Source organism: Budorcas taxicolor, chromosome 10 (genome assembly GCF_023091745.1).
Source record: "Budorcas taxicolor isolate Tak-1 chromosome 10, Takin1.1, whole genome shotgun sequence".
NCBI lineage: Eukaryota > Metazoa > Chordata > Mammalia > Artiodactyla > Bovidae > Budorcas > Budorcas taxicolor.
This window is the reverse complement of record NC_068919.1, coordinates 19,298,997-19,323,754: the sequence shown is the minus strand read 5'-3', so window position 1 is coordinate 19,323,754 and position 24,758 is coordinate 19,298,997. Positions and strand designations below refer to the sequence as shown.

The following is a 24,758-nucleotide window of genomic DNA, read 5'->3' as shown; positions in this document are numbered from 1 at the left end:
ACCCACTCCAGTATTCTGGCCAAGAGAATGCCATGGACTGTATAGTTTCAAAGAGGGTTTCAAAGAGTCGGACACCACAAAGCCTCTTTCACTTTAACCTTTTCACGTAGGTTTAGATAGTTTGGGCTTATTTCTATCCTTTTAATCTTTGTATTTTTGGTTAATTATATATTCATGTTACTTCTTCCGATCTCCTTATTTTTTCCAGAATGATCCAGCTTCTTTTTCTATAATGATGTAGAAGTCATGCATCTTGCTAGAGCTAAAAATTAATTTCAAGGCATCAACAGTAGCAATGAAAAGGTGAAGACTAATGTTGGAAGACCGTAATGAAGTAGGCACTTTCACACATTATTGGTGGAAATGTACACTCTTATCCTACGCCTCTCAGTGTTTATAGTGAGGGGGTGGGGGAGGTAACCCTAATTATGTGGCTTATACCAGGGCTAGCTCAGCCTCATCCAAGCTACCAAACTGACGGATCAAATTTTCAAATGAAAAGCAAGGTATTGATGGTGAGAAAGGATGAAAACACACTAGCTTGGCAACCAGTACCCTCTAAAAATCGTAGCGGGTACAACGTACAATGTACAAATGTCATTGTAGCACTGTCTGTAACTGAGAAAACTTGGAAGCAACCTAGGTGTGCATCGTAGGTAACTGGTTAAATTATGAAACATGTACACTATTCTTCCAGGGAGATCAGAAGAATTTTGATTTTGGACTTCCCTGGTGATCCGGTGATTAGGACTGGATGCACTCACTGCCCAGGCCCCGGGTTCCATCCCTCATCAGGGAACTAAGATCCCAAAAGCTTCATGGCAAGGCAAGAAAAGAAAGAAAAATGAAAAAAAAAAATCTTGATTTGCACAGAGCTTTAGAAAAATAGTGGGATCTCCAGAGGCACAGATAGAAGAATGAGAGGATTCTCAAGCTGTAAAGTCATGGAAAACTTCGGGTATTGTGCAATAAATGTCAAGTCACAGGGGAATTAGAGATTATAAGGAAGTTCCAGTAACTTGACAAGCAAAGAGAAAACTGACCAGAGGAGTCGATACTCAGAGAACATAAGTCATAAGAGAGAGGGAGATGAGAGAGTAGTCAGGCCCTTGACTTCGGCTCATTCTGAAGTCTGGTTTTCCTTCTCGTCTGGGTTGTTATGAATATCACTTCAGTAGACCTCCTTTCCCCTGAAATAACATGAGTCCCTATATGTCTTGTAAGCAAAAAGGCATGTCATGGAGATAAAATCAATGTATTTTGACTGTGAGGGCTTCTTATGACACATTTGTGTTTTAAAGTTAGGAGGTAAGCTTCCCTGGTGGGATCAGTGGTAAAGAATCCACCAACCAATGCAGGAGATGTGGGTTCGATCCTTAATCTGGGGAGATTCCACACGTCGCAGAGCAGCTAAACCCGTGCACCACAGCTCTTGAACTTGTGCTCTAGAACCTACTTGGCACAACTGCTGAAGTCCGTGCCCCAGAGCCCGTGCTCTGCGGCAAGAAAAGCCACTGCAATGAGTAGCCCAAGCACCACCAAATAGAGCAGCCCCTGCTCTCTGCACCTACAGAAAGCCCCTGCAGCAGCAAAGACCCAGCACAGCCAAAAATAAATACATAAAAATTTAAAGCAACTAAAAAAAAATGCTCAGGTAAGCCCTTACCCTTATCTACATCTCTGATCTCAGTCCACCCTACTAATCACTATATCCCTTCTGTGTTCCTTTTATCCCTCACACACTTCTATTACCAGCATCTTCTTTTCCCCTATTTTTTAGTCTTCCTTCCATTTTCCCATTTTCTCTTGACTATTTTTATGATCTCAACTATTATCTTTGAGCAGATGATGCCCAGAGCTCTCTTTCGAGCTTCCAGCCTGTATTTCCTTGGCCTTCCTAGACATTTTAACTCTGCTGTCCTTCAATCTCCCCCAGCGCACCATGTCTCAGAGTTCATCATATTTTTTCCAAAACTGGCGCTTCATGTTATATTCAGTCAGTGGCCCCATCATTCCCTCGGGAAACCAGATTGCTGCACCTTTTTCTCTCCTCTTTCACTTGTCCCCATCCCTGCTTTCCCCAGTTAGCTGCTGAGTTTGGTCACTTTGTATTTGAAACATCACTGCATTTGACCCATATCCCTCTTCCCCACTGTCACTCCTTCTGCTCAGATCTGTTGAAAGTTCCCTCAGGGCTTTAGTTTTTCTGAAACTAAAGAAAAACTCCCATGTAAATATCCAGGCAATTAAAAAAAAAATCTGTGCGTAGGCTAGGACTGCAGAGAGACAGGACAAGCCCAATTATTGCAAGAAATGCATGTCTACAGTTAGGAAAAGTTGTTAATAATTAGTTGGGGGTGGGATTTCCTGGTGGTCCTGTGCTTAAGACTCCATGCTCCAATGCAAGGGGCCTGGGTTCAATCCCTAGTGGAGGAACTAGATCCTACATGTCACAACTAAAGATCCTGCATGCTGCAATGAAGATCGAAGATCCCACATGCCACAGCCAAGATGTGGCGCAGCCAAATTAAATATTTATTTTTTAAAATAAACATTTTAAAACAGAAAAATGTTAAACAAAAAGAATGAGGGGGTAAGCCTGAAAAGGGGTTGCTGCCCAGGTGCCTCAGCGGTAAATAATTCGCCTGCCTATGTAGGAAACTTGGGTTTGATCCCTGGGTCAGGAAGATCCACTGGAGGAGGAAATGGCAACACACTCCAGTATAATTGCCTGGGAAATTCCATGGGCAGAGGAGTCTGGCGGGCTACAGTCCATGGGGTCGCAAAGAGTTGGACACGACTGAGTGACTAAACAATAACAAGCCTAAAAAAATAACTGGAACAGTTATATGACTAAGTAAGAGAGTAGAGGGGATAAGGCTCAAAAAGAAGACAAACTGGACACACAAGATTTTTAGTAACCTCAAGGAACGCTGTAATGTTTAGTAGTGGGGAACTGGATAGCATACTTGAATTTTGGACACGGCACTGGAGAAGCTGGAGGTAACAGGGTGCGTTAGAGGTAGTGATGCTTCCATATAGTTCATATGGAATGGGCATAAAGAGAGTCACGGAGCACAGCCAATTTTGGCCATCTCCACTTCTGTAAATGTTGACAACCTATACAAAGCTTAAGTCTCACTGGTTTGGCTAGCCAACATGGGAAAAGAAAAATGAAGTCATCCTTCCTAGGTGAATCTGGGTCTGCATTTTCTGAGCCCCACAGCACGTGAGAATGGTCAGTTGTTTAGAGAGCTCTGAGTCAACAACCCCAGACCTAATCTACCTGCATACAACTTTCCCCATTCAATTCCTCCTACATGGGTTAAGAGACTGACCTGAGCAAATTTCAACTCTGGTCTCATTACTCTTCAGCTAAGACATTTCACTAGCTTCCCACAGACTTAAGAATAAAATCTCAATACAATCTTTAGCTTAGCTTTCAAGTAAGTATGATAGATATAAAAGCAATAGATTTTGGCATAGAAGACTTGGGTTCAAATACTGATTTTGACAACTATCTATGGGACTTTGGTCAAATTATTTTTAATTCTCAGAGCCCGTTTCCTTGACTGTAAAATATGGATGATAATTTCACACAGCTGGTGTGAGAGATAAATAAGGTCCCATTTATCTAGTACACAGAATCTTGATCAAGAATCTCCTCCTTTCGTTACTTTATCACTCAACTTCAACCTACTTTTTCTAAAGTAATTTTTGTCAGTCTTTCTCTTTATGCACTACTGTGCTGTGTGCTGTGCTTAGTCGCTTCAGTCGTGTCTGACTCTTTGCAATCCTATGGACTGTAGCCTGCCAGGTTCCTCTGTTCATGGGATTCTGCAGGCAAGAATACTGGAGCAGGTAGCCATTTCCTTCTTCAGGGGATCTTCCCAATCCAGGGATCAAACCTGCATCTCTTAGGTCTTCTGCACTGGCAGGCAGGTTCTTTATTATTTTGCTAAATTTTCCCAGTCTTACTGTCCCTCCCAGGTATCCTCTCTGGATGTCCCTCCCCTTTTACCTGCCACTCACAAAGAATCAGCAGGTAGGGCAGGCTGGGATCTCCCAGGTCTTTGAAGTTGAGTTCCAAGGAGATGTGCCCAGGGCTAGGAATACAGCAGTAAATACAGAACTTGCCTTTAAGGAACTTTCACACTAATGGAGAACTCAAGACAAATGGACAGGCAATTACGATACTGAGATAAGTGCTCTGATGGAGAAAAATTTAGAGGGCTATGGTATCTTACCCAAATTTGAGAAGTCAGAGATTGACAGGGTGGTAAGATGTAAGTTTAGACCTTCAAGTAGGTGGTGGGAGTGGGAGGTGGGAAAGGCATTGAAGGAGAAGGGAATATGGTAGAAGTGAGATCATCATGGCACACTTAGCTATCCCCATAAACCCTTGCTCAATATACCATCTTCTTCCACACCTCTGTGCTTTGCCCATGCTCCTTCCCTGCCAACTCATGTTTTGGAAGGCAGCTCAAATCATTTCCTTTTGGAAAGACATCCTCAGGCGAAATTAGTCATTCCCGCCTCTCTCCTTCTACACTAATGACTCCACTTTATGAGCCAAAAATCTGGATACATTGTCTGACAGTGAATTCTTTTTCTGATAGATAAACTAATTTTATTAGATGCTATAGATACTGTGGCTCAGCTGGTAAAGAATCTGCCTGCAATACAAGCGACCTTGGTTCAATCCCTGGATTGGGAAAATCCCTTAGAGAAGGGAACAGCTACCCACTCCAGTATTCTGGTCTAGAGAATTCCATGGACTGAATAGTCCATGGGGTGGAAAAGAGTCTGACATGACTGAGCAATTTTCACTTTCAGAGATATGGAAGTTAAATCATATTTTATTTATGTCTTTAATTAAAAAAATAGAGAAAACAATCAGATATATAATACATATTATCTGCATCATTGCTTTTGTTATTCATATAAGGGACAGTTGGAGTTTGGGATGGACATGTACACACTGTCAAAATTGATGGCAATGTAGTATATATGCAAACTGAACAGTTTATAATGTTAAATAACCATTGATTTTAATTTTTGCTACTATTACTGCTAGGCTCTGAATATTTAACTAGACTGATGATTTTTTTAAAATTTTAATGATTGTCTATTACTTTTCTGATTGTCTGATATATTGGTCAGAGAGGGAATAATTGGAATATGTTTGGAATATCTCTCAACAATAATCTCTAAGTATTTTCATTAGTAATGTTTATAGTCTCCTTATTTGGGTCCAGCTTCTTCATTTTGCGGCTCTTTTATGTAAATTACTTCTCTCTCCTGATATAGGTTGAGTATCACAGAAAGGGGAGTTATGGCACTTGCCCAGTCCTGAAACCCCACTTTGACCTCTTGCTCTCACCTTTAACTTGTTTTGAATTCTCCCCAAATTATTGATCCTGAAAAAAAAAATTATTGATCCTGTGGGACAACTACCTGATTATGAACTTGATTCTTCTGACAATGGTTCTCAGATCTCCTCCCTAAGTAACCGGGTAATGTCTCTCCTAACTGGTGAAGTACTCAGGCATTTGTTAGAGAGGATGAAAATTTAGGTTTAAGCCATATAGAAATTAGTGTAAATATGCAATACTAGGATCTGAAACTGAGAGATCTAATTTCTACTTCCTTTGCTACAAGCTCTGTTCTATTAAATAGCATAACTGACCTTCTAAGAGGAATTTCTTGAATCCTGAAAAGTTAAAAAAAAGTGAGAGACAATATTTATTTCATTTCCCAACATAAGGTGTGTATGCTGCTGCTTAGACGCTTCAGTCGTGTTCGACTCTGTGCGACCCTATGAACTGTAGCCCTCCAGGCTCCTCTGTCCATGGGATTCTCCAGGCAAGAGTACTGGAGTGGCTTGCCATGCCCTCCTCCAGGAGATCTATCCAACTCAGGGATAGAACCTGGGTCTCCTGCATTGCAGGCAGATTTTTTACCACTGAGCTACCAGGGAAGCCCGTGAGCCATGTATACATAACTGCTAAATACCTGGAGAAGGGAAAGGCTACCCATTCCAGGATTCTGGCCTGCAGAATTACATGGACTGTATAGTCCGTTGGGTTGCAAAGAGTCGGACACGACAGAGCAACTTTCACTTTAACAGGTACCTAAAGCCTAGATATAAGTGATCATGATTTTTAAGAGACTTTTATTTTTAAAAGTTCGTTTTCCTGATCTTACCATTTTTTCTAATTCTAAAATGCAATTTTAGAATTAAAAAATTACCTACTAGCCAAATAATGCCTCACAACAGCACTGTTTTTATCTCCTTTTGCAGTGAGGGATTCAACTGTGCTCTGATAATACAGTGGTGAACAAAGACAGGGTCCTTGACTCAATAAATATCTGTGTTCTCACTGATTAGCCTTCAAGCCCCTTAACCTCTCTGCTTCCAGATACCCACTGTTTCCTGGATCTATAGCTCTCTTCCTTTCCCATTGCAGGAATTAAAACTCTCATTATCTTCCAACTCCAAAAAAATTTAAAAAAGCCTCCCTCACTGGTTTCTTATTTATCCAACCACTCAACATGAGATTTCTAAAATGCAAATCTTCGGGCTGATTTTCAATTTCCTACTGTACTAAGTCCTGATTCTCGGGCTTTCTACGTAAACCCCTGCAGAATTCCTCTCTGGGTATAAGACCTGTCATCTCTGGGTGTTCTTCAGTTTGCAACCAAAGTACAAGCAATGTCTTATCACTTGCAGTAAGTACAGGACCTACCCTGTTTGTGGCATTTTTGTCTGTGAGAAGGGGATTTGGGGGCAGTTACTGGGAGATTATTAAGCACTAAAGAAGAACCCACTCCAGAGCCAGGAAACAGGTCGCCTCAAGCTTGCCCTGAAAGTACACATCTTTTCCCCAGTCATAAGTAGTTCCCATTTTTGTAATCTTGTGATGCACTCTCTAGCTGAGCCATTCTGACTACCTAATTCCAACCCCTTTCTGCCCCACAGCATTTCACATCACAAGGGCCTGTGGTTTTAAGTCTCCATTTTTTTTGCTTCGGAAGTTCCCTGGGCCTGGGACGTCCTTTACCTCCCAGGAGGCCTGGCGACCTTTTATTCCACGTTCATGGCTCGGGAGACTTTCCTTTCTCGCTCGCCCACGCGGCCTCCGCACGTGAGGCTTCTATCCTCTGCTGCGCATATAGTTCTGTGATCGCAGGCCTGGCAACTGTGGAGGTGCATTAGCTACTGCTCCACCAGTCCCGGGAACCGCCTGAACTTGAACCATGGCCGATGCTCTGCACCATCCACCGCAGGCCGCAGGAGCTTCGGGTTCACTCTGGGACTGGAGGGACGGGAGTCAGTACTCCCGGGTCACCGGTGAGGAGCTGTAGCGGGTCACGTGACCCGCCGATTGTCACGCGGGCGCCGCCCACCTGACCAGGCTGTCACGTGGCCCGGCCGGCTGGGCGAGGGGAAGCAGAGCGGCGGGCCATGGCAGGCTCCACGCTCAGGTTTTCGCTGCTGCTGGCGGCAGCGTTCGCTGGGCGGGCGACGGCCCTGTGGCCTTGGCCCCAGTACATTCAGACCTCTGAGCTGCGGTACACCATCTTCCCGCACAGCTTCCAATTCCAGTACCATCTCAGTTCGGCCGCGCAGGTGGGCTGCTCCGTCCTCGACGAGGCCTTCCAACGCTACCGTGACCTGCTCTTCGGTTCTGCGGCTTTCCGTTTTCCCCACCCCATAGGTGAGTCGGACCTGCCCAGTCTCGTTCCCGGGCTCCGAAAGGCCCTGCCTTGGGACAACTCCCCCAGACCTCCTGAAACGCCCTTCCTCTGCCTTTTGCCCAACCCCCTAGTCTGTCCCAATCCTCTAGCCTCCACTTCCACCTGCCTTTTTTCTCCAGCTGTCCTCTCAGCTTCCCCAACGGTTGGTCCCCCACCTCCATTCACTTCTTCACTAAATTGACTGGCCAGAACTTTTCTGTAATCCTGCCCTCCTGCTATATATTTCACCAATAATGTCTGCTTTAGGACTACAGTTCAATCAGAATAGGAAATTCCTAAAAATACTGTGCCAGTAGACATCTAAGGTGATCCCTCTGAGCATGTTCCAGTGTCCGGGTCCTAGTGAGGTTGTGATCAGGGCTGTGGAGAGGAGACCAGAACTAACACCCACCACTGGTAAGGCTAGACATGAGAGATATACTGACCTGTGCAAAATTACATGAAACTATCTGACCCCTATTAGGGAAATGTTTAAACTGTGAGAGGAAAATCACTGATCACTTCCGTAAGGAAACGAGTTTTAAGCAGCCACTTAATGTGAGGTGGTGGATATAATTGGCCAGGACTGAAAGGAGGGTATTCCAGGAAGGAAGGAAGGTTTGGGCAGAGGCACAGAGGCTTACAGTAAAAATCACAGTGCTGGGCTGGTGTGTGTAATGAGGGTGGGGGACTGGGGACCAGTGAGGTTGAGGAGGGTGTGGAGTTGAAATGAAGAGTCAGGAGTGCTTTGGATATGGGCTTCATCTGAAATAGCACAGGCTGGCAATTTTTCTTTAAGGTGGTTACTGAAAATTGTGCTTGTGGGGTTTTATCCATTGCGAGATAATGAAAACTGTTTTGGACGAACATTACCAAAGAGGAGAAAAGAAACTTCCTTCTCTGATGTTCTTCCTGTGGAGTCTTCCCTTTGGAGCACAGTTTCCTGGAGAGGCTTTCAGATGATTTGAGCCATAAGCCATAATCCTATTTCGGCAAAAACAAGGAAGAATCTGTGGAGAACAACATCAACAAAGCCCAAACCATAGTGTATTTCCCAATGGGATTGAAGAAAACAACATATGCAAGTTGTTGTTGAGTCTCTTAAGTTGTGTCCAACTCTTTTGCGACCCCATGGACTGTAGCCCGCCAGGCTTCCCTGTCCATGGGATATCCCAGGCAGGAATATTGGAGTGGATTGCCTCGTCCCTTCTCCAGGGGATCTTCGCCACCCAAGGATCAGACCCACGTCTCGTGCTTTTCTGGTGGACTCTTTATCACTGAGCCACCCGGAAAGCCCCATATGCAAGTTAAAACTTAGCTAGTTAAACTTCCAGTGTCCTTGTAGGCTAGCTCCTCCACTAGAGATCAAACTCAGGCACCGTGCATTGGGAGTGCAGAGTCTTAACCGCTGGACTGCTAGTGAAGTCCCCAGTGCTTTCTTAATGCAGCACAACTTCTGGTTTTGAGCCGCTCCTCGAATTCAGTGAAGTTCATACTTCCAGGTTTTCTAAAAAACAAGTCTGGTGTTGAATTTCAACTCTATTCTGAACTTGCCTCCAAGGCTTAGCTGTAGTCCATTAATTGCTAAATGGTTTGTGGAAGTATTTAGTACTTGTAATTGACAGGTGTTTCTGCCAACTGGAGGGTATGTGTTACATGTTGTTAAACTTGTTAAACAGGATTATTTTAGGCTCTAGATACTTGAATGAACCTAGTTCTCTGTTTTGATCATTAAGCCACATCCTGTTTGCAAATCAAACATCTGATTATTTGGGATAGCATCCAACTAATGTTGCTCCAAATACTTTTTGGGGTGCCTGATGGAGTTGATAAAAGTCCAGGTAAAATGACTAAATCTGATTATGTCATTTGACTGCATTCTTCTTTGCTTTTCTTGAAACTAGTTGATTGAAGCCATAGTCGTTAATGATTATTATAAAGTTCTCATCCTGTTCTGATGTTTACATGTACATCCCTGTGAGTTTTTTAGGATGCCATTGTCCCTGAACAGAATAATCCCCCACCCCTTCCCAGATCTTTTAATCTAGAATGGAAGGAAGATTATTGTATGAGTATCTGGATCTTTCTGCAGCCATTATCAATATTTGATTAGCTCATCCTCAGATGTTACGTGACCAGGTTGATAAGTGGCATAGTTCACGATAATCTGAATCTCCGAAAATTCCTCCTTTGGCCATTCCTTCTATAATTATGCCCTGAACTTAGATATTTAATTATTTATTTAAATAATTATTTATTAACTTTAAAGGGCTACTTTGTATAAAAGTTTGTAAAAAGGTTTCATGATTTTTGTTTATGTCCTGTTGTTCAGTTGCTCAATCATGTCTGACTCTTTGCGACCCCATGGACTGCAGCATGCCATGCTTCCCTGTCTTTCACCATCTCCTGGAGCTTCCTCAAACTTATGTTCATTGAGTTGGTGATGCCATCCAACCATCTCGCCCTCTGTCACCCCCTACTCCTCCTGCCTTCAATCTTTCCCAGCATCAGGGTCTTTTCTAATGAGTTGGCTCTTCGCATCAGGTGGCCAAAGTATTGGAGCTTTAGCTTCAGCATCAGTCCTTCCAATGAATATTCAGGATTGATTTCCTTTAGAATTGACTGGTTTGATCTTGCAGTCCAAGGGACTGTTCTTTATGTCTAAGATCATCAAAAAGATGATTTGCAGGTTTCATTTAGAATTGATTGTCTTTCAAGTTTCAAATTTGGAGTTTTAGCATGTGATTTCATGAAAAGGAGGATCACAGTATGCTGTGGTCCTAACTCAAGCTGCTCTTAACTCATCACAGAATTGGAGATGCATTGGAACAGGATCTAGAGAACATAGAGGGGAAGACGGTGAGGGGCAGCTGGGCTAGGGAGAAAGAGTAATGCTGATTGGTTCTCTCTGCTCTAATTGAACTAGTGGCTGCGTACACTTTAACCTTCTCCATGACAAGGACAAGGCATAGCCTTGGGGTGCTTGATGGAGTTGATAAAGTCCAGTTCAGTTCAGTTGCTCAGTCGTGTCTGACTCTTTGACACCCTACGGACTGCAGCATGCCAGGCTTCCCTGTCCATCATCAACTCCTGGAGCTTGCTCAAATTCATGTCCATTGAGTCGGTGATGCCATCCAACCATATCATCTGTTGTGGCCTTCTCCTCCTGCCTTCAATCTTTCCCAGAATCAGGGTCTTTTCCAATGAGTCAGTTCTTCACATCAGGTGGCCAAAGTATTGGAGTTTCAGCTTCAGCATCAGCCCTTCCAGTGAATATTCAGGACTGATTTCCTTTAGGATGGACTGGTTGGATCTCCTTCCTGTCCAAGGGACTCTCAAGAGTCTTCTCCAACAGCGCAATTCAAAGCATCAGTTCTTCTGCACTCAGCTTTCTTTATAGTCCAACTCTCACATCCGTACGTGACTACCAGAAAAACCATAGCTTTGACTAGATGGAACTTTGTTGGCAAAGTAATGTCTCTGCTTTTTAATATGCTGTCATATTAAAACAGGATTATTTTAATCCTGTTGGGTGGTCATAGCTTTTCTTCCAAGGAGCAAGTGTCTTTTAATTTCATGGCTGCAGTCACCATCTGCAGTGATTTTGGAGCCCAAAAGAATAAAGCCTCTCACTGTTTCCATTGGTTCCCCATCTATTTGCCATGAAGTGATGGGACCAGATGCCATGATCTTAGTTTTCTGAATGTTGAGTTTTAAGCCAACTTTTCTACTCTCCTCTTTCACATTCATCAAGAAGCTCTTTATTCCTTCTTTGCTTTCTGCCATAGGGTGCTGTCGTCAGCATATCTGAGGTTATTGATATTTCTCCTGGCAGTCTTGATTCCAGCTTGTGCTTCATCCAGCCTGGCATTTTGCACGATGTACTCTGCATATAAGTTAAAAAGTCCAGGTAAAGTGGCTAAATCTGATTATGCAGAAGACTTGACTGCCATTTATATATATTGTCTTAAAAGTGAAGAGGAAGAAAACAATGCAGCAAGAGAGTTTTGTAGAATTCTTTTTCTTGTGAAGGATGGAGGGCTATATAAGCAGGAGAAATACAGTGATTTGAGAAGAACAGGTATCAGTAAAATCATTTTTAGTGAAGGGCAAAATAATTGTGTTCCATTTTGAATCCCTGGGGCTAAGATAGCTTGGCCTCTACCAGCCCCTCTTCTTGCAGCTGAACCCAAGAAGCTCAGCTTGGTCTAGATGTGTGTGGGTAGTCTGGGCCTTGTTTATGAAAAATTCCAGTCTTATTTCCTTGAGCCATCTCTGCTTCCCCTTTCCCCTGCTGAAGATCGATTACAGTAGTGGACTTAGGGTCTGAAACATGATCTATTTAGGAATCAGCCACAGAATGTTTATTGATCACTTCTTTAACTGTGTTCCTTTGGCAGATCGCCTTAACTTGCAAGTAGCTACTGCTGAGTTTTATTTTCTAATGTGTCTACATTCCAAGCATTTCTGAGGATACAGGGAGATAATGATGAGTTTCTTTACAAATTTTGAACAGTAGAAGGAAGAACTGGGTGTTTTGTTTTTGTTTTTTTTTTTGGCTGTGCTGGGTCTTCATTGCTGTGCAGGCTTTTTCTCTAGTTGCAATGAGCGGGGACTACTCTTCATTGCAGCGTGCAGTCTTCTCATTGCGGTGGCTTCTCTTGTTTCAGAGCCTGGGCTATAGATGCTCGGGCTTTAGTAGTTACAGTTCTCTAGCCCTAGAGCACAGGCTCAGTAATTGTGGCACTTGGGCTTAGTTGCTCCTCAGCATGTGGGATCTTCCCAGACCAGGGATATAACCTGTGTCTCTTAATGTGCAGTGCTTAGTCGCTCAGTTGTGTCTGACTCTTTGCGACCCCATGGACTATAGCCTGCCGGCTCCTCTGTCCATGGGGATTCTACAGCAAGAATACTGGAGTGGGTTGCCATGCCCTCCTCCAGGGGGTCTTCCCAACCCAGGGATTGAACCCAGGTCACCTGCATTGCAGGCGGATTATTTACCATCTACCACTGAGACACCAGGGAAGCCTAAGAACTTGGTGATTTTTAAAATGAAACAAAATATAAAACATCTACACCCTGGAGCTGCCTTTCCTCCCATCTCCTTGCACTCCACTTCCTCTCCTCCACACAGAAGAGTGAAGCACAGCACTGGAGATTTTTTGCCAGTTGATTCCTTCTTTTTTGATTTGTTTTTAACAGCAGGTGGGGTCTTTTTTTTTTTTTTTTCCTTACAGCTACTCAGTTTTGCTAGGGCATGTTGTGGATTTCTTAGCCCATTGAAGGCATGAACCTCAATCCTTTTCCTAATGATTTGTCAACTGAAATTAAAATGTATAGCATGAGATCTGTGAGTTCAGTTTTATTTGGGGACTCAGGCCTATAATCCAGGCGACAGCCTCTCTGACAGCTCTGAAGAAGTGCTCCAAAGAGGTAGTGGGTCAACAAGCACATAGGTGATTGTGGAGAAAGGGGTCGATGCGGTCAAGCACACATCTCGGTAGAAGGCTGTTCTTGGTCATGAAGAACAGATATCTGGTGCTCTTCTATGTATGGAAAGATACAAGAAACTGGATTAATACAATTTTCTCCTGAAAATATCTTAACTTTCTGAAGGTTTCTTCTGCCAGTTTTCCCAGAGCACAGAGTGCCTCATTCCTGATCTTTGCCCTAAACTCCTGTCAAGGTGTGTTGAATGTCTGTGACTGCAGTGGCTGCTCACCCAGGCCTTGTAGAGTGACATTCCTTAGGTGACAGTTATACAAAAAGAAAAGAGTTTTGCTGCCCAACTAATATTTCTTTAGAAATGAAAGAGGTGATTACTCCTATGTTTCTGTATTTTCCTATATTTCTTCTGCTGACCCTGGAAATAAGTGACAAGATCAGAGTCGATGTGATCATCCAGAGGTTTAACCAACTGGATGACAAGCTTTCTCTCACCTTTGTGGGGCCACTGACCAGAAGGGCAGCTGAAGGGAGGAAGTTGGGTCTGGAGAGGTGAGACATGTATATGTGAAGCATTTTCTGTGGTCTGCCTCAAAGCTTATGGGTTTGTAGTCTGTTGTAACAGAAAAATGGGTTTGCTTTTCTCCTCTATTCATGGCTGTAGTGAATAAGACCTATTACTGGGTCAGGAACTTCTCTTATTTCCTGCATCTGTTTTAAGCTACTGTTATTGCTTAAGCTCCCTGGCCATGCACTCAACCCTGATCTCTAGCTAGCAGTGGGGTGCTGTCATTCTGTCCACATCTTGAGGTTGGCTGTGGCTTGAGTCTGGTGTGAAACTCTCTTCTCTGGCAGTGTGTGCTCAGATGCAGGAAGTTTGAGTGCTTGGGCACGTGAATGTCAGTCGGTCAGCTTCTTTTCTTCTGTAACGCTTTGGGATGGGAGCAAGGGAGATGGCTTGCCAGGTACACTCTCCTGGATGAAAAGTTTACCTACAGTCCTATTCAGTCTTGTCCTGGGAATAACTAGGATCCCACATTTGTGGCTTTGGTCTTTTGACTAGGGCCACAGTCCTAGTTTGAGGCCGATTCAGAGTTCCAAGCCCATGTCCCTTTTATATTGGATGGGCCAAAAAATTGGTTCAGAATTTTTTAAGATGTTACAGAAAATGAACCTTTTGGCCAACCCAATATGGTGGTGGGTCAGCCTGTTTGCCACACAGGGTGGCATCACACAGTAGTGGAGCCCTTAGGGTTCTATAAGAAGCGCATGGAAGGCCCTCAGGCCTGCTTCTATGGTGTGGTTTTCCCACAAGACACTTTGCCCCTAGGCTCTTCCAGCCAAGTTGCAAAAGTGACTTTTTAGGAAAAGACAAGTAGAAAATGGAAGGAAACTAGCATTCATTGAGTATCTGGCACTTGCTGTATGTTATACCCTCTAATCTTCATAACAGCTCTGTGAGGTTGGTGTTATACTTATCTTTCAGAACTGAGACTCAAAGAGGTTAAGGACCATGTCCAGGGTCACACAGCTAGCAGTGGCAGGGTGCAAATTCCAGTCAGGTCTGTGTGTCTACCAAGACTTTGCTTTTTATGCTGTGCAGTGTAGGGACAGCCTACTCATGCTGCTGAGGCGCTCCAGTCGTGTCCGACTCTGTGCGACCCCATAGACGGCAGCCCACCAGGCTCCGCCGTCCCTGGGGTTCTCCAGGCAAGAACACTGGAGTGGGTTGCCATTTCCTTCTCCAATGCATGAAAGTGAAAAGTGAAAGTGAAGTCACTGAGTCGCGTCCAACTCTCAGTGACCCCATGAACTACAGCCTACCAGGCTCCTCCGTCCATGGGATTTTCCAGGCAGGAGTACTGGAGTGGGGTGCCATCGCCTTCTCCAGTCTACTCATAAATACCTTTATTAAGCATTATACCAGTTAGGGATTTGGGAAACTCACTGTCCTTTTGTAGGATTAAACTCTGATAACACTTCAGTGTTAATTACTTCAAATAGTAACTTCTAACATCTAATTGCTTTAATGGGTAGCACTCAAGTTGTGAATATTTTGATCCCTGGCCCATTGTTTGCAGATTCCAGTAGTATTTCTAGTTGGTTTCCCACCTTCCATTCATCCTTAATACAAGCAGTATTTATTAAGCAACTATAATTTGTCAGTAGCACTGGTCCAAAGAATACTAATGAGCTGCCTATGTCCTTAAAGAATTTACAGTCTCATACTACAAAGCTACAGTAATCAAAACAGTATGGTAACTGGCGCAAAAACAAACACGTAGATCAGTAGAACAGGATAAACAGCCCAGAAATAAACTTGTACACTTATGGTCAATTAATCTGTGACAAAGGAGGCAAGAATATACAATGGAGAAAAGACAATCTTTTCAGCAAGTGGTGCTGGGAAAACTGAACAGCTCCATGTAAAAGAATGAAGTTAGAATATTCTCTAATGCCATATATAAAATAAACTCAAAATGAATTAAAGACCTAAATGTAAGACCAGATACTACTGAATGGGAGAAAATATTTGCAAATAATATGACTGAGAAGGGATTAATATCCAATATATATAAACAGTTCATACAACTTAACATCAAAAAAATACCCAATTAAAATGTGGTTGAAAGAAATTAATAGCCATTTTTCCAAAACAGAAATGCAGATAGCCAACAGGAATGTGAAAAGATGTTCAATATTGCTAATTATCAGGGAAATGCAAATCAAAACCATAATGAGGTATTACCTCACACCTGTCAGGATAGCCATCATCAAAAAGAACACAAATAACATCGGTGAGGATGTAGAGAACAAGGAACCCTCCCACAGTATTGGTAGGAATGTAAACTGGTGCAGCCACTGTGGAAAACAGACTGGAGGTTTCTCAAAAAACTAAAAATAGAATTACCATATGACCCAGCTGTTCCACTCCTGGCTAAACATATGAAAAAAAAACAAACACGTTAATTAGAAAAGGTATTAATACATGCACCCCAGTGTTCATGGCATCATTATTTGCAGTTGCTGAGATATGAAAACACCCTAAGTGTCCATCAGCAGATGAATGGCTAAAGAAGATGTTGTGTATGTACACACAAACACACACACACACACAATGGAATACTATTCAGCCATACAAAAGTCATAGAAAACTTTTGTGATTTGCAGCAACAGAGGTGGACTTGGAGGGCATAATGCTCAAACAGAGAGAGACGAGCAACTCTATGAGATCACTTATATGCGGAGTCTAAAAAATACAGTGAACCAGTGAACACAACAAAACAGAAACAGACTCACAGAATACAGGGAACAGACTAGTGGTTACCAGTGGGGGGAAGAGGGGCAATACAGGGGTTGGGTGTAAGATAGGCTCAAAGGTGTAAGGACAATGTAGGGGATGTAGCCAGTATTTTGTAATAATCTTAAGTGGAAAGTAACCTTTAAAAGTTATATAAAATTTTTAAATGAGTTTTTTAGAATACTTAAGAATTTGCAGTCTCGAAGTAGATAGACATACAGTAAAGTGTGATTTTTGCCAATAACTGAAGCACAGGCACTCTGGGAACACCTGATGTGTGTGTGTGTGTGTGCGTGCACACGCATGGGGGTACATTTTGAGAAGACTTCCAATAAGAGCTGTCTAATAAGATCTGAAAGGAGCTGATGGAGGTGGAGTTAGTAATCTACACACAAAGAAATACATGTAGGAAAGGCCTTTAGGAAGGAAGCTTTCATGACATATTTAAGAAACTCAAGTTCAGTGATGTCAGTATGAAGCACACAGCTACAGGGTGAATCAGCAAGTTCTGAAGCTAAAGAGGTGGTAGATGCAAGGTCATAAAATGACCTGGGGAGCCCTGATAAAGAACATGAACTTTATCCTAGGGTCAAGGAAGGCCAATAAAGGCCATTAACAGGATAAGTGATGTCATTAAACTCTGACTGCATTGGGGATTGGTGGGGAATGGGGCTAGAGGCAGGAAACCCACCTAAAAGACTCTTACAGTGGTCTAGATAAGAGATAAAAGTGGCTGAAGTGGGTTGACAGCTGTACAGACAGAGAAAACTAGAAAGATTGAAGAAAAATTTAGGAAGTAGGTGTCCTTTGAGAATTAAGTGGATAAAGAAGATGTGGCACATTTACACAATGGAATATTACTCAGCCATAAAAAGGAATGAAACAGTGCCATTTGCTGCAACATGGATGGACCCAGAGATGGTCATACTAAGTGAAGTGAATCAGACAGAAAAGACAAATATCATGTGATATCACTTACATGTAAAATTCCAAAAAAGTGATACGAATGAACTTATTTACAAAACAGAAACAGACTCACAAACTTAGGGTTACCAAAGGGAAAGGTGGGGGAGAGGAATAAATTAGGAGATTGGAATTAACATTATATACTACTATATAAAATAGATTAACAACAAGGAACTACTGTTTAGTACAGGGAACTCTACTCAATACTCTGTAATGAACTTTACGGGAAAAGAATCTGAAAAAGAATAAATACATGTATATGAATAATCAAATCACTTTACTGTACACCTGAAACTAATGCAGCATTGTCAATCAACTATACTCCAATATAAAATTAAAAATTTTTTCAAAAGAAAAAAATTTTAGGAAGTGGAATGCTTGAAAAGTAGAGGTTTTGATGGAGAAGGGGGTTATGGGGATGACTCCAGTTTTGCGATTTAGTAATTTAAATGTATTCAGCTGCCATTCACAAAGATAGAGGAAATAGTAGGATAGCAAGGGAAGGAGTGAAAAGAGAGACAGAGAGATTGATTAAGAGGTTGGAGGCAGACAGGAATGATTAAAAGTGAGTTTGGTTTTGGACCTGTTGAGTGTGAGGTGCCGATTAGCTAGCAGTTAGCTGAATGGTGCTGAAGCTTGAGAGAATGGGTCCTAAAGGTGACCGTGAGAGGGTGTTGAGGAGGAAAAGGAGGATGTCACTGGATAACTGCTAAGCCAAAATGTGGGTTAGTTCTTTCTCTTGAGTCACCTAGGATTTGACTAGGTGAAATCACCTAGTCACCTAGGATTTTGACTAGCTTTCAGACAGAGAGGAACCCTGGAGACTGGAATCCACAGTCTTAGGTAAATAAAGAAGTGACCAGGAAGTTGCAGAGTGTTGTGACAAGGAGAGGGTCAAGATTTTACAGCTGACTGTCATGATTTCCAGAGGAGAGGTGGTGGTTGTTTTTTTTACTTAATGGAAAAAGGTGGATGGCCTGGAAGTAGCCCCCATATGTCTAGCCTAGGATGTGAGAAGGAGCTGCCTCTCAGAGCAAGTTGTAGGGAGAGGCAGGCTTCAGTTATGGGGGAAGTAGAAAAGGCTGTAGATGTTGGTAGTTGAGTAACCATGGAATAAGGTTCCAGAGGGTCGGCAGGTGTGGATGATGTGTAGTACAGGTGACTTGGTGGAGGAGAGGAAATAGCCCTTACGGGAATGGGAGTGTGGGCCCAGAGAGAGCAGAGGTGTTATGTGTTGGGCAGAGTGACGAAAGAGGATAGCAGTACAACACGGGAGATTTCCACGACTGTAAGATTGCCAAGGAAGTAAGCTCCAGAGATAAGCGAAAATTCGTGTGTGTGTGTGTGTGAGAGAGAGAGAGAGAGAGAGAAATTAATATATGATAAAGGAAACATTGCCAATCAAAAGCAAAAAGATGTGTTAGTCAATAAATAAGTTAGGATGACTGGTTGACGGTTATCCATTTGGAAAATTTTTTAATCTTTACCTCATGCCAAGCACAAAAGTAAATTCCAGGCGTGCTAAAGATCTAAAAATATGCCATCAAACTATTAGGACTCAAAGGAACAATTAATTTAGTCCTAGGGTAGAAGAGGCCTTTCTAAACTATGTCAATAAAGGAAAGCATAAAGGAAAAGACTTAACAGATTTGACTACATACAAATTAAAGCAAAAGAACCCATAAGTTAAAAAACAAAGGACAAAATGAGGCAAATATGTAACCTTAAAAGACAAGGTTAAAAGCTAGAAAGAGCTCTGCAAATCAATAAAAGAAAATTAACTTCTAAAAAATGCAAAGACAGATGAACTTATCTACAAAACAGAAACAGACTCACAGACATAGAGAAGAGACTCTTGGTAGCCAAGGGGGAGCGGGGAGGGAGAGGGGTGGACTGGGAGTTTGGGGTTGGGGGATGCCAACTGTTACATACAGAGTGGAGAAGCAACAGGGTCTGCTGTACAGCTCAGGGAACTAGATCCACTCTCTTGGGATAAACCATAATGGACAAGAACATTTTTTAAAGAATTATGTGTGTGTGTGTGTGTGTGTGTGTGTGTGTGTGTGTGTGTGTGTGTGTGTGTAACTGAGTCACTTTGATGTACAGTAGAAAGCACAATGAAACTATACTTCAATTAAAAAGTTTTTTGTAGGGAAAAAAGTACAAAGAATATGACCAGTAAATACAAAGCAGTGCTGAAATTCAATGACTATTACAGGAATACAAATTAAAACAATGCTGTATCTCTGTTTATCAATCAGAGTGGCACAGATGGAAAGGAATTGAGATGGTCTAGTTTTGGAAGGACAGAAAGATGGGCCCATGTATGTTGGTTCAGATAAACCAGTACAGTAATTTGGAAGAGTAATTGGGCAGCATCAAAACTAAAAACTTGGACTTTCCTAGTGGTTAAGAATCTGTCTACCAATACAGGGGACACAAGTTCAATCCCTGGTCTGGGAAGATCCCACATGCTGCGGGGATCACATGCTCAGGTGCTACAACCACTGAGCCAGCATGCTGCAACCCCTGAAGCCTGTGCACTCTAGAGCCCATGCTCTGCAGCAAAAGAAACCCCTGCAACGAGAAGCCCACGCACCACAACTAGAGGGTAGCCTCCACCTTGCTGCAATTAGAGAAAGCGCAGCCAAAAATAAATAAGTAATAAAAGGAAAAAACACTTTCATATTTTTGGCTTAGCATTTCTACCTCTAGGAACTTTCCTACTAAAATCTCTCACAATTGCTTTAAAAAATAATACAGATATGAATATTCACTAGAGCACTGTTTATAATATTGAAGACCTAGAAGTAGTCCCAAATGTCCACAAAGAGGAAAGAAGTTAGTAATTTCAGCTTTTTAAAATTAAAGTATGTTTGGGAGTTCCCTGGTGGCCTAATGGTTAGGATTCTGATTTCACTGCCATGGTCCCAGGTTGGGGAACTGAGATCCTGTAAGCTGCATGGCGTGGCCAAATGAAAAAAAAAAGTATAATCTCCAAAATGGAATTGCATTAAACAGTTACAAACAATGATGTTTATATGTACTGACATTAAAAGATCTGTAAATTGTTTTGGTAAGTGGAAAAAAGTTACAAACTAATATGTATTGGGCTCTCATTTTTGTTTTTAAAATAAATCTATATAGTTAAAAAACTGGGACGTATGGAAAATGATAACCAAAGTTATCTCTTAGGATCTAGAATTATAGGGAGATGTTCTTTCAGTGGACGAGGGGAGTGAACAAGTACAGGTTAAGTTAGAAAAGTAAAGCAAAAAAGAAAACTTCTAACTACAACTTTTACAAAAGACAGAAGGGAAAACATTCAGGATTCACCTCTGGGCTAGATGGATTGTACTTCAGAGTAGGTATTAGTAATCTATGGAGGGAAAAGAACCGTAGAACTCATGGGAGGCGGCACCATGGTCCAGACAGAGTTCAGCAGCGCTCAGGAGGCGCTCCAGGCCAGGGCAGGTAGGTTCTCAGACTCCCACTTTACCAGGAGAAGAAGTCTGACAGGGCAGCCTTGCTTCTTCTCCTGGACGTACCACTGCCCTTGTGTATCAGCAGCTGCCCAGGCTTAGAAAACCTTTTCCCTCTTGGTAGCTGGCAAACTCCAACTCAAGGTTCAACTCAAGGTTCACAGGTCCCCTTCCAAGGTTAAGCCTTCCTCTCTGCCTCTGGAAGGAGACAGCTATAATATCTACTGTAGCCTTAATCACACTGTTTTGTAACTGTTGTTTATGTTTGTCTCTCCCACTAGACTGTGAGCTCCTCAAGGGCAGGGACCAGGGCTTGTTTTTCCTTTTTACCATCCCAGTACCTAGCACAGGTTCTGATGCACAGTAAGTGCTCCGTATATCCTTGTTGGAATGAGTGAGAAATGAATGATTCCAAGGGCTCTCATTAGGTCAAGTGTGGGGAGAGGAAGCTGGATGCCATGCATATAAAGCTGGGAGGGAGAGGGAGAACCAGCGCCGGCCCCATCAAGGAGAGTGCAGGACTGCTGGGCAGGGTAGACCTGAACGAGTGGGATGTGCCGGGGACTGGGTTGACTTCCCTAGTTTTCACTCGAAGCCAAAACACATGCCACTTTATTACCAAAGCGGGTGGTATTTTCTTCATGCTGCTAAGATTCTGTGAATTAAACACATTGCTGTGATGGAAATGTTTTGATTCAGGGAGGAGCAGCGTGAGTCGAGGGACAGGCTATTATGCACTGAGGTAAAGACATGGTATCCAGATATCTGTTGCAGTACTGCCTTGCAGAGAAGTAGAAAGACCCAAATCTTTGGATTTGTGGACCTAAGAGTCTTCAGAGCAGTATCTGAAAAGGCACTTTCTGGGTGTCTGGGTGTCTTATTGCTATCCACCACCTGAATCCCACTTCCTAAATGGCGCTAGTGGTAAAGAACCTGCCTGCCAATGCAGGAGACACAAGAAACCCAGGTTCAGTCCCTGGATCGGGAAGATCTCCTGGAGAAGGGCATGGCAACCCACTCCAGTATTCTTGCCTGGAGAATCCCGTGGACAGAAGAGCCTGGGGGGCTACAGTCCATGGGGTCTCGAAGAGTCAGACACAACTGAGCATACACAGCATGGCAACCGAATCTTAGATCTTCAGAAATATTAGGTTTGGGTGTATAAAAGTAATCTCTGTATTAACTGTTTGCCATTTATACCTGATTATTGTGTAGCACAATCATTATGCATATATAGAATTAAACATGCATTTAAAAAATTCTAGCATCATTCATTTTTTCTTTTCAGCAAACATTTATTGAATGACTACCGTGTGTCAGGCACTGGGAATACAAAGACACTGAGATTGGTCCCTGCTGTTGAGGAACTCACAGCCTTGGTGAGGAGACAGACAAATAAACAGCATATATTAAGATACCTGTTATGAAAAATGTATGTATATGTTGCTTCATGATCACATAGGAAGGTCTGCTAGGAAGGGGGAGGGGACTGACAAAGTTTTACAGAAGGAAAACCAGAGCTGTTTCTTAATCAGGTGAGATATGGAGGCAATGCAAAGTTTGTTTCGATCGGAGGAAGCAATACATGCAAAGAAAAAGAGGGAGAAAATGTAGCACTTTCAGGGTTCTGTAAAGAGTTCACTGCTCCTGGGAGAGTTCCCAAACAGTGGCAGAGAAAGACAAGTTTGTATAATCATCCAGCAAATTCAGCACTTTATCCTGAAAGCTGTGGGGAACCACCGTAGGATTTTGAGCAGAGATTGTCATAATCTGACATTCATATTAAAAGATCACAAAGGATCGTCGATTGACATGGTATATAAACGGAAGCAGGGAGAGCAGCTTGGGAGATTTTTTTAATAATCTAGGTGAAAATTCACAGGAGGCTGAATTAAGGCATTAACCCAGTGGGAGTGGGAAGGTGCTGACGACCAACTTTGCAGTTGCCACACTTGGTTAGAGCTTTCTGTTATTATTATGTGGCTGCTCTGGGTCGTCATTGCAGCACCTGGGCTTCTCTAGCTGTGGTGCGCAGGCTCTAGGACGTGTGGGCTCAGTGGTTGTGGTGCGTGGGCTTATGGACTCTCAGTTCCCCAACCAGGGACTGACTCCGGGCCCCTTACAGTGGGAATGTGGGATCTTATCCACTGGACCACCAGGGTCCCTCTTATTGGTTTATATAATCTTAGTGCTTGGGCTTCCTTAGTGGTAAAGAATCCACCTGCCAATGCAGGAGTTTAATTCCTGGGTCAGGAAGATCCCCTGGGGAAGGAAGTGGCACCCCATTCCAGTATTCTTGCCTGGGAAAACCCATGGACAGAGGAGCCTGGTGGGCTGCAGTCCATGGGGTCACAGAAGAGTTGGACACGACAGAGCAACTAAACAACGACAGCAGATCTTACTGCTGAGCACAAGATTTGCCACATACTGGACAGTCAGTGAGTATACGTGGATGATCTTTTGATCTACTCAGAAAGGTGGGAGGAGGAGGAGGTTTCTGATTTGGGTGATTCAATAGATGGTGCTGTTATCAAATTGAGAGAGAAGGTCAGCCAGGAGGATTCAGACAGAGTTAGTTCAATTCTGTGTCTAAGTTTCGAAGTGCTTTTGAGACGTTCGAGTGGAGATGTGTGAGTCTGCAGCTCCAGAAGGAAAGGTACACTTAAGGATCATCAGTCACCCTGGGAGTGGATGACATTGTCCTGAGAGAGTGTAAAGTGAGGAGAAAAAGAGAAGTCTGGAAGCCTGGGGAACCCAGCATGTAGGGGAGGATGAAGGAAAAGGAGAACAAGGAAGCATGTTCAAGGCCTTAGAAGGAAGACCAAGACAGAAAGTGCCCCTTAAGCTAAGGGAGTTTAGTTTCAAGAAGGTCAGGGTGTCTGATGCTGCCAAGAGGCCCAGAAGTGAGTGTCAGTAGAATGCTGCTTCTCTAAAGCAGGGATTTTTGTCTGTTTTGATTGCTGTTGTATCCCCAGCACTTAGGACAGCCTGGCACATAGTAAGTGCTCAATAAATTAACTGATGAATGAATTAAAAAAATCCCTTGCATTTAGTTGCAGAACCACAGGTCCTTGGTGAAGGTATTTTCCCAGGAGTGATGGTGAAGGAAGCTAGATTATAGTGGACTGAGGAGCCGAGAGGATGTCAGGAATTGGCTACAAAGAGAGGACTATGCGTGCATCTCCTCTTGTGCCGGGCTCTGAGCTAAGCACTTTACATGCATTAACTCATTTAATCTTCTCAACAGCCCAATAGGCTAGATACTGTTATGGTCACCAGATGAGGAACCTACAGACAGCTCAGAGGGAAAAATAACTTGCTCAGGGTCCCATAGCTAGAAAGTGTCAGCCAAGATTTGAACCCAGATCTGTCTGACTTTGAAATTTAGCATGGAGCTGCTCAGCCTACATTTCCTATAGAGTTTCTTTGTGACCGGAAAGAGAGAGAAAGAGAGACTCTTTGGGATGAGTTGAGACCAGGAAGACGTGCAAATATTTTAATACTGATGGGAGAGAATCGCAAACAGAAATAATCTGAAGACCTGGGGGAAAAGAGAACTAATTTATACGAGAGGAGCCTGGGGAGAGTTGCAGACCACAGGTAAAAGGAAGCCCGTTCCACTGAGGCAGGAGAGGAGAAGACCAGGTGTGTGTGGCAGGCCTTTTTGTCTGGGAGGAGAGGGGAAGGTGGGGGTGGGCAGAGGTCCCTTCTGGCTTTCTGCTGAAATTAAAGCAAGTGGCAATCTGGTTATGGACTTGAAGCAATGGTACAAGTCTGAAATAGCTGTTGCAGAGACTAGGAAAAAGCAGTGGTGGTGGTGATTT

At 43.0% G+C, this 24,758-nt stretch overlaps 1 protein-coding gene across 2 annotated transcripts in view; it reads left to right on the top strand.

Moving 5' to 3' along the window:
• Positions 1-7,448: 7,448 nt before the first annotated feature.
• HEXA (hexosaminidase subunit alpha) overlaps positions 7,449-24,758 on the top strand; it is a 34,013-nt gene continuing 16,703 nt past the window's right edge. For both annotated transcript variants that reach the window (XR_008199990.1, XM_052646660.1), the window contains exon 1: positions 7,449-7,721. Coding sequence is in view for 1 of the 2 variants with exons in the window: in XM_052646660.1 (XP_052502620.1) it covers positions 7,469-7,721 (253 nt within the window). In the remaining variant the exon portion in view is untranslated. The remainder of the gene's footprint in view (positions 7,722-24,758) is intronic.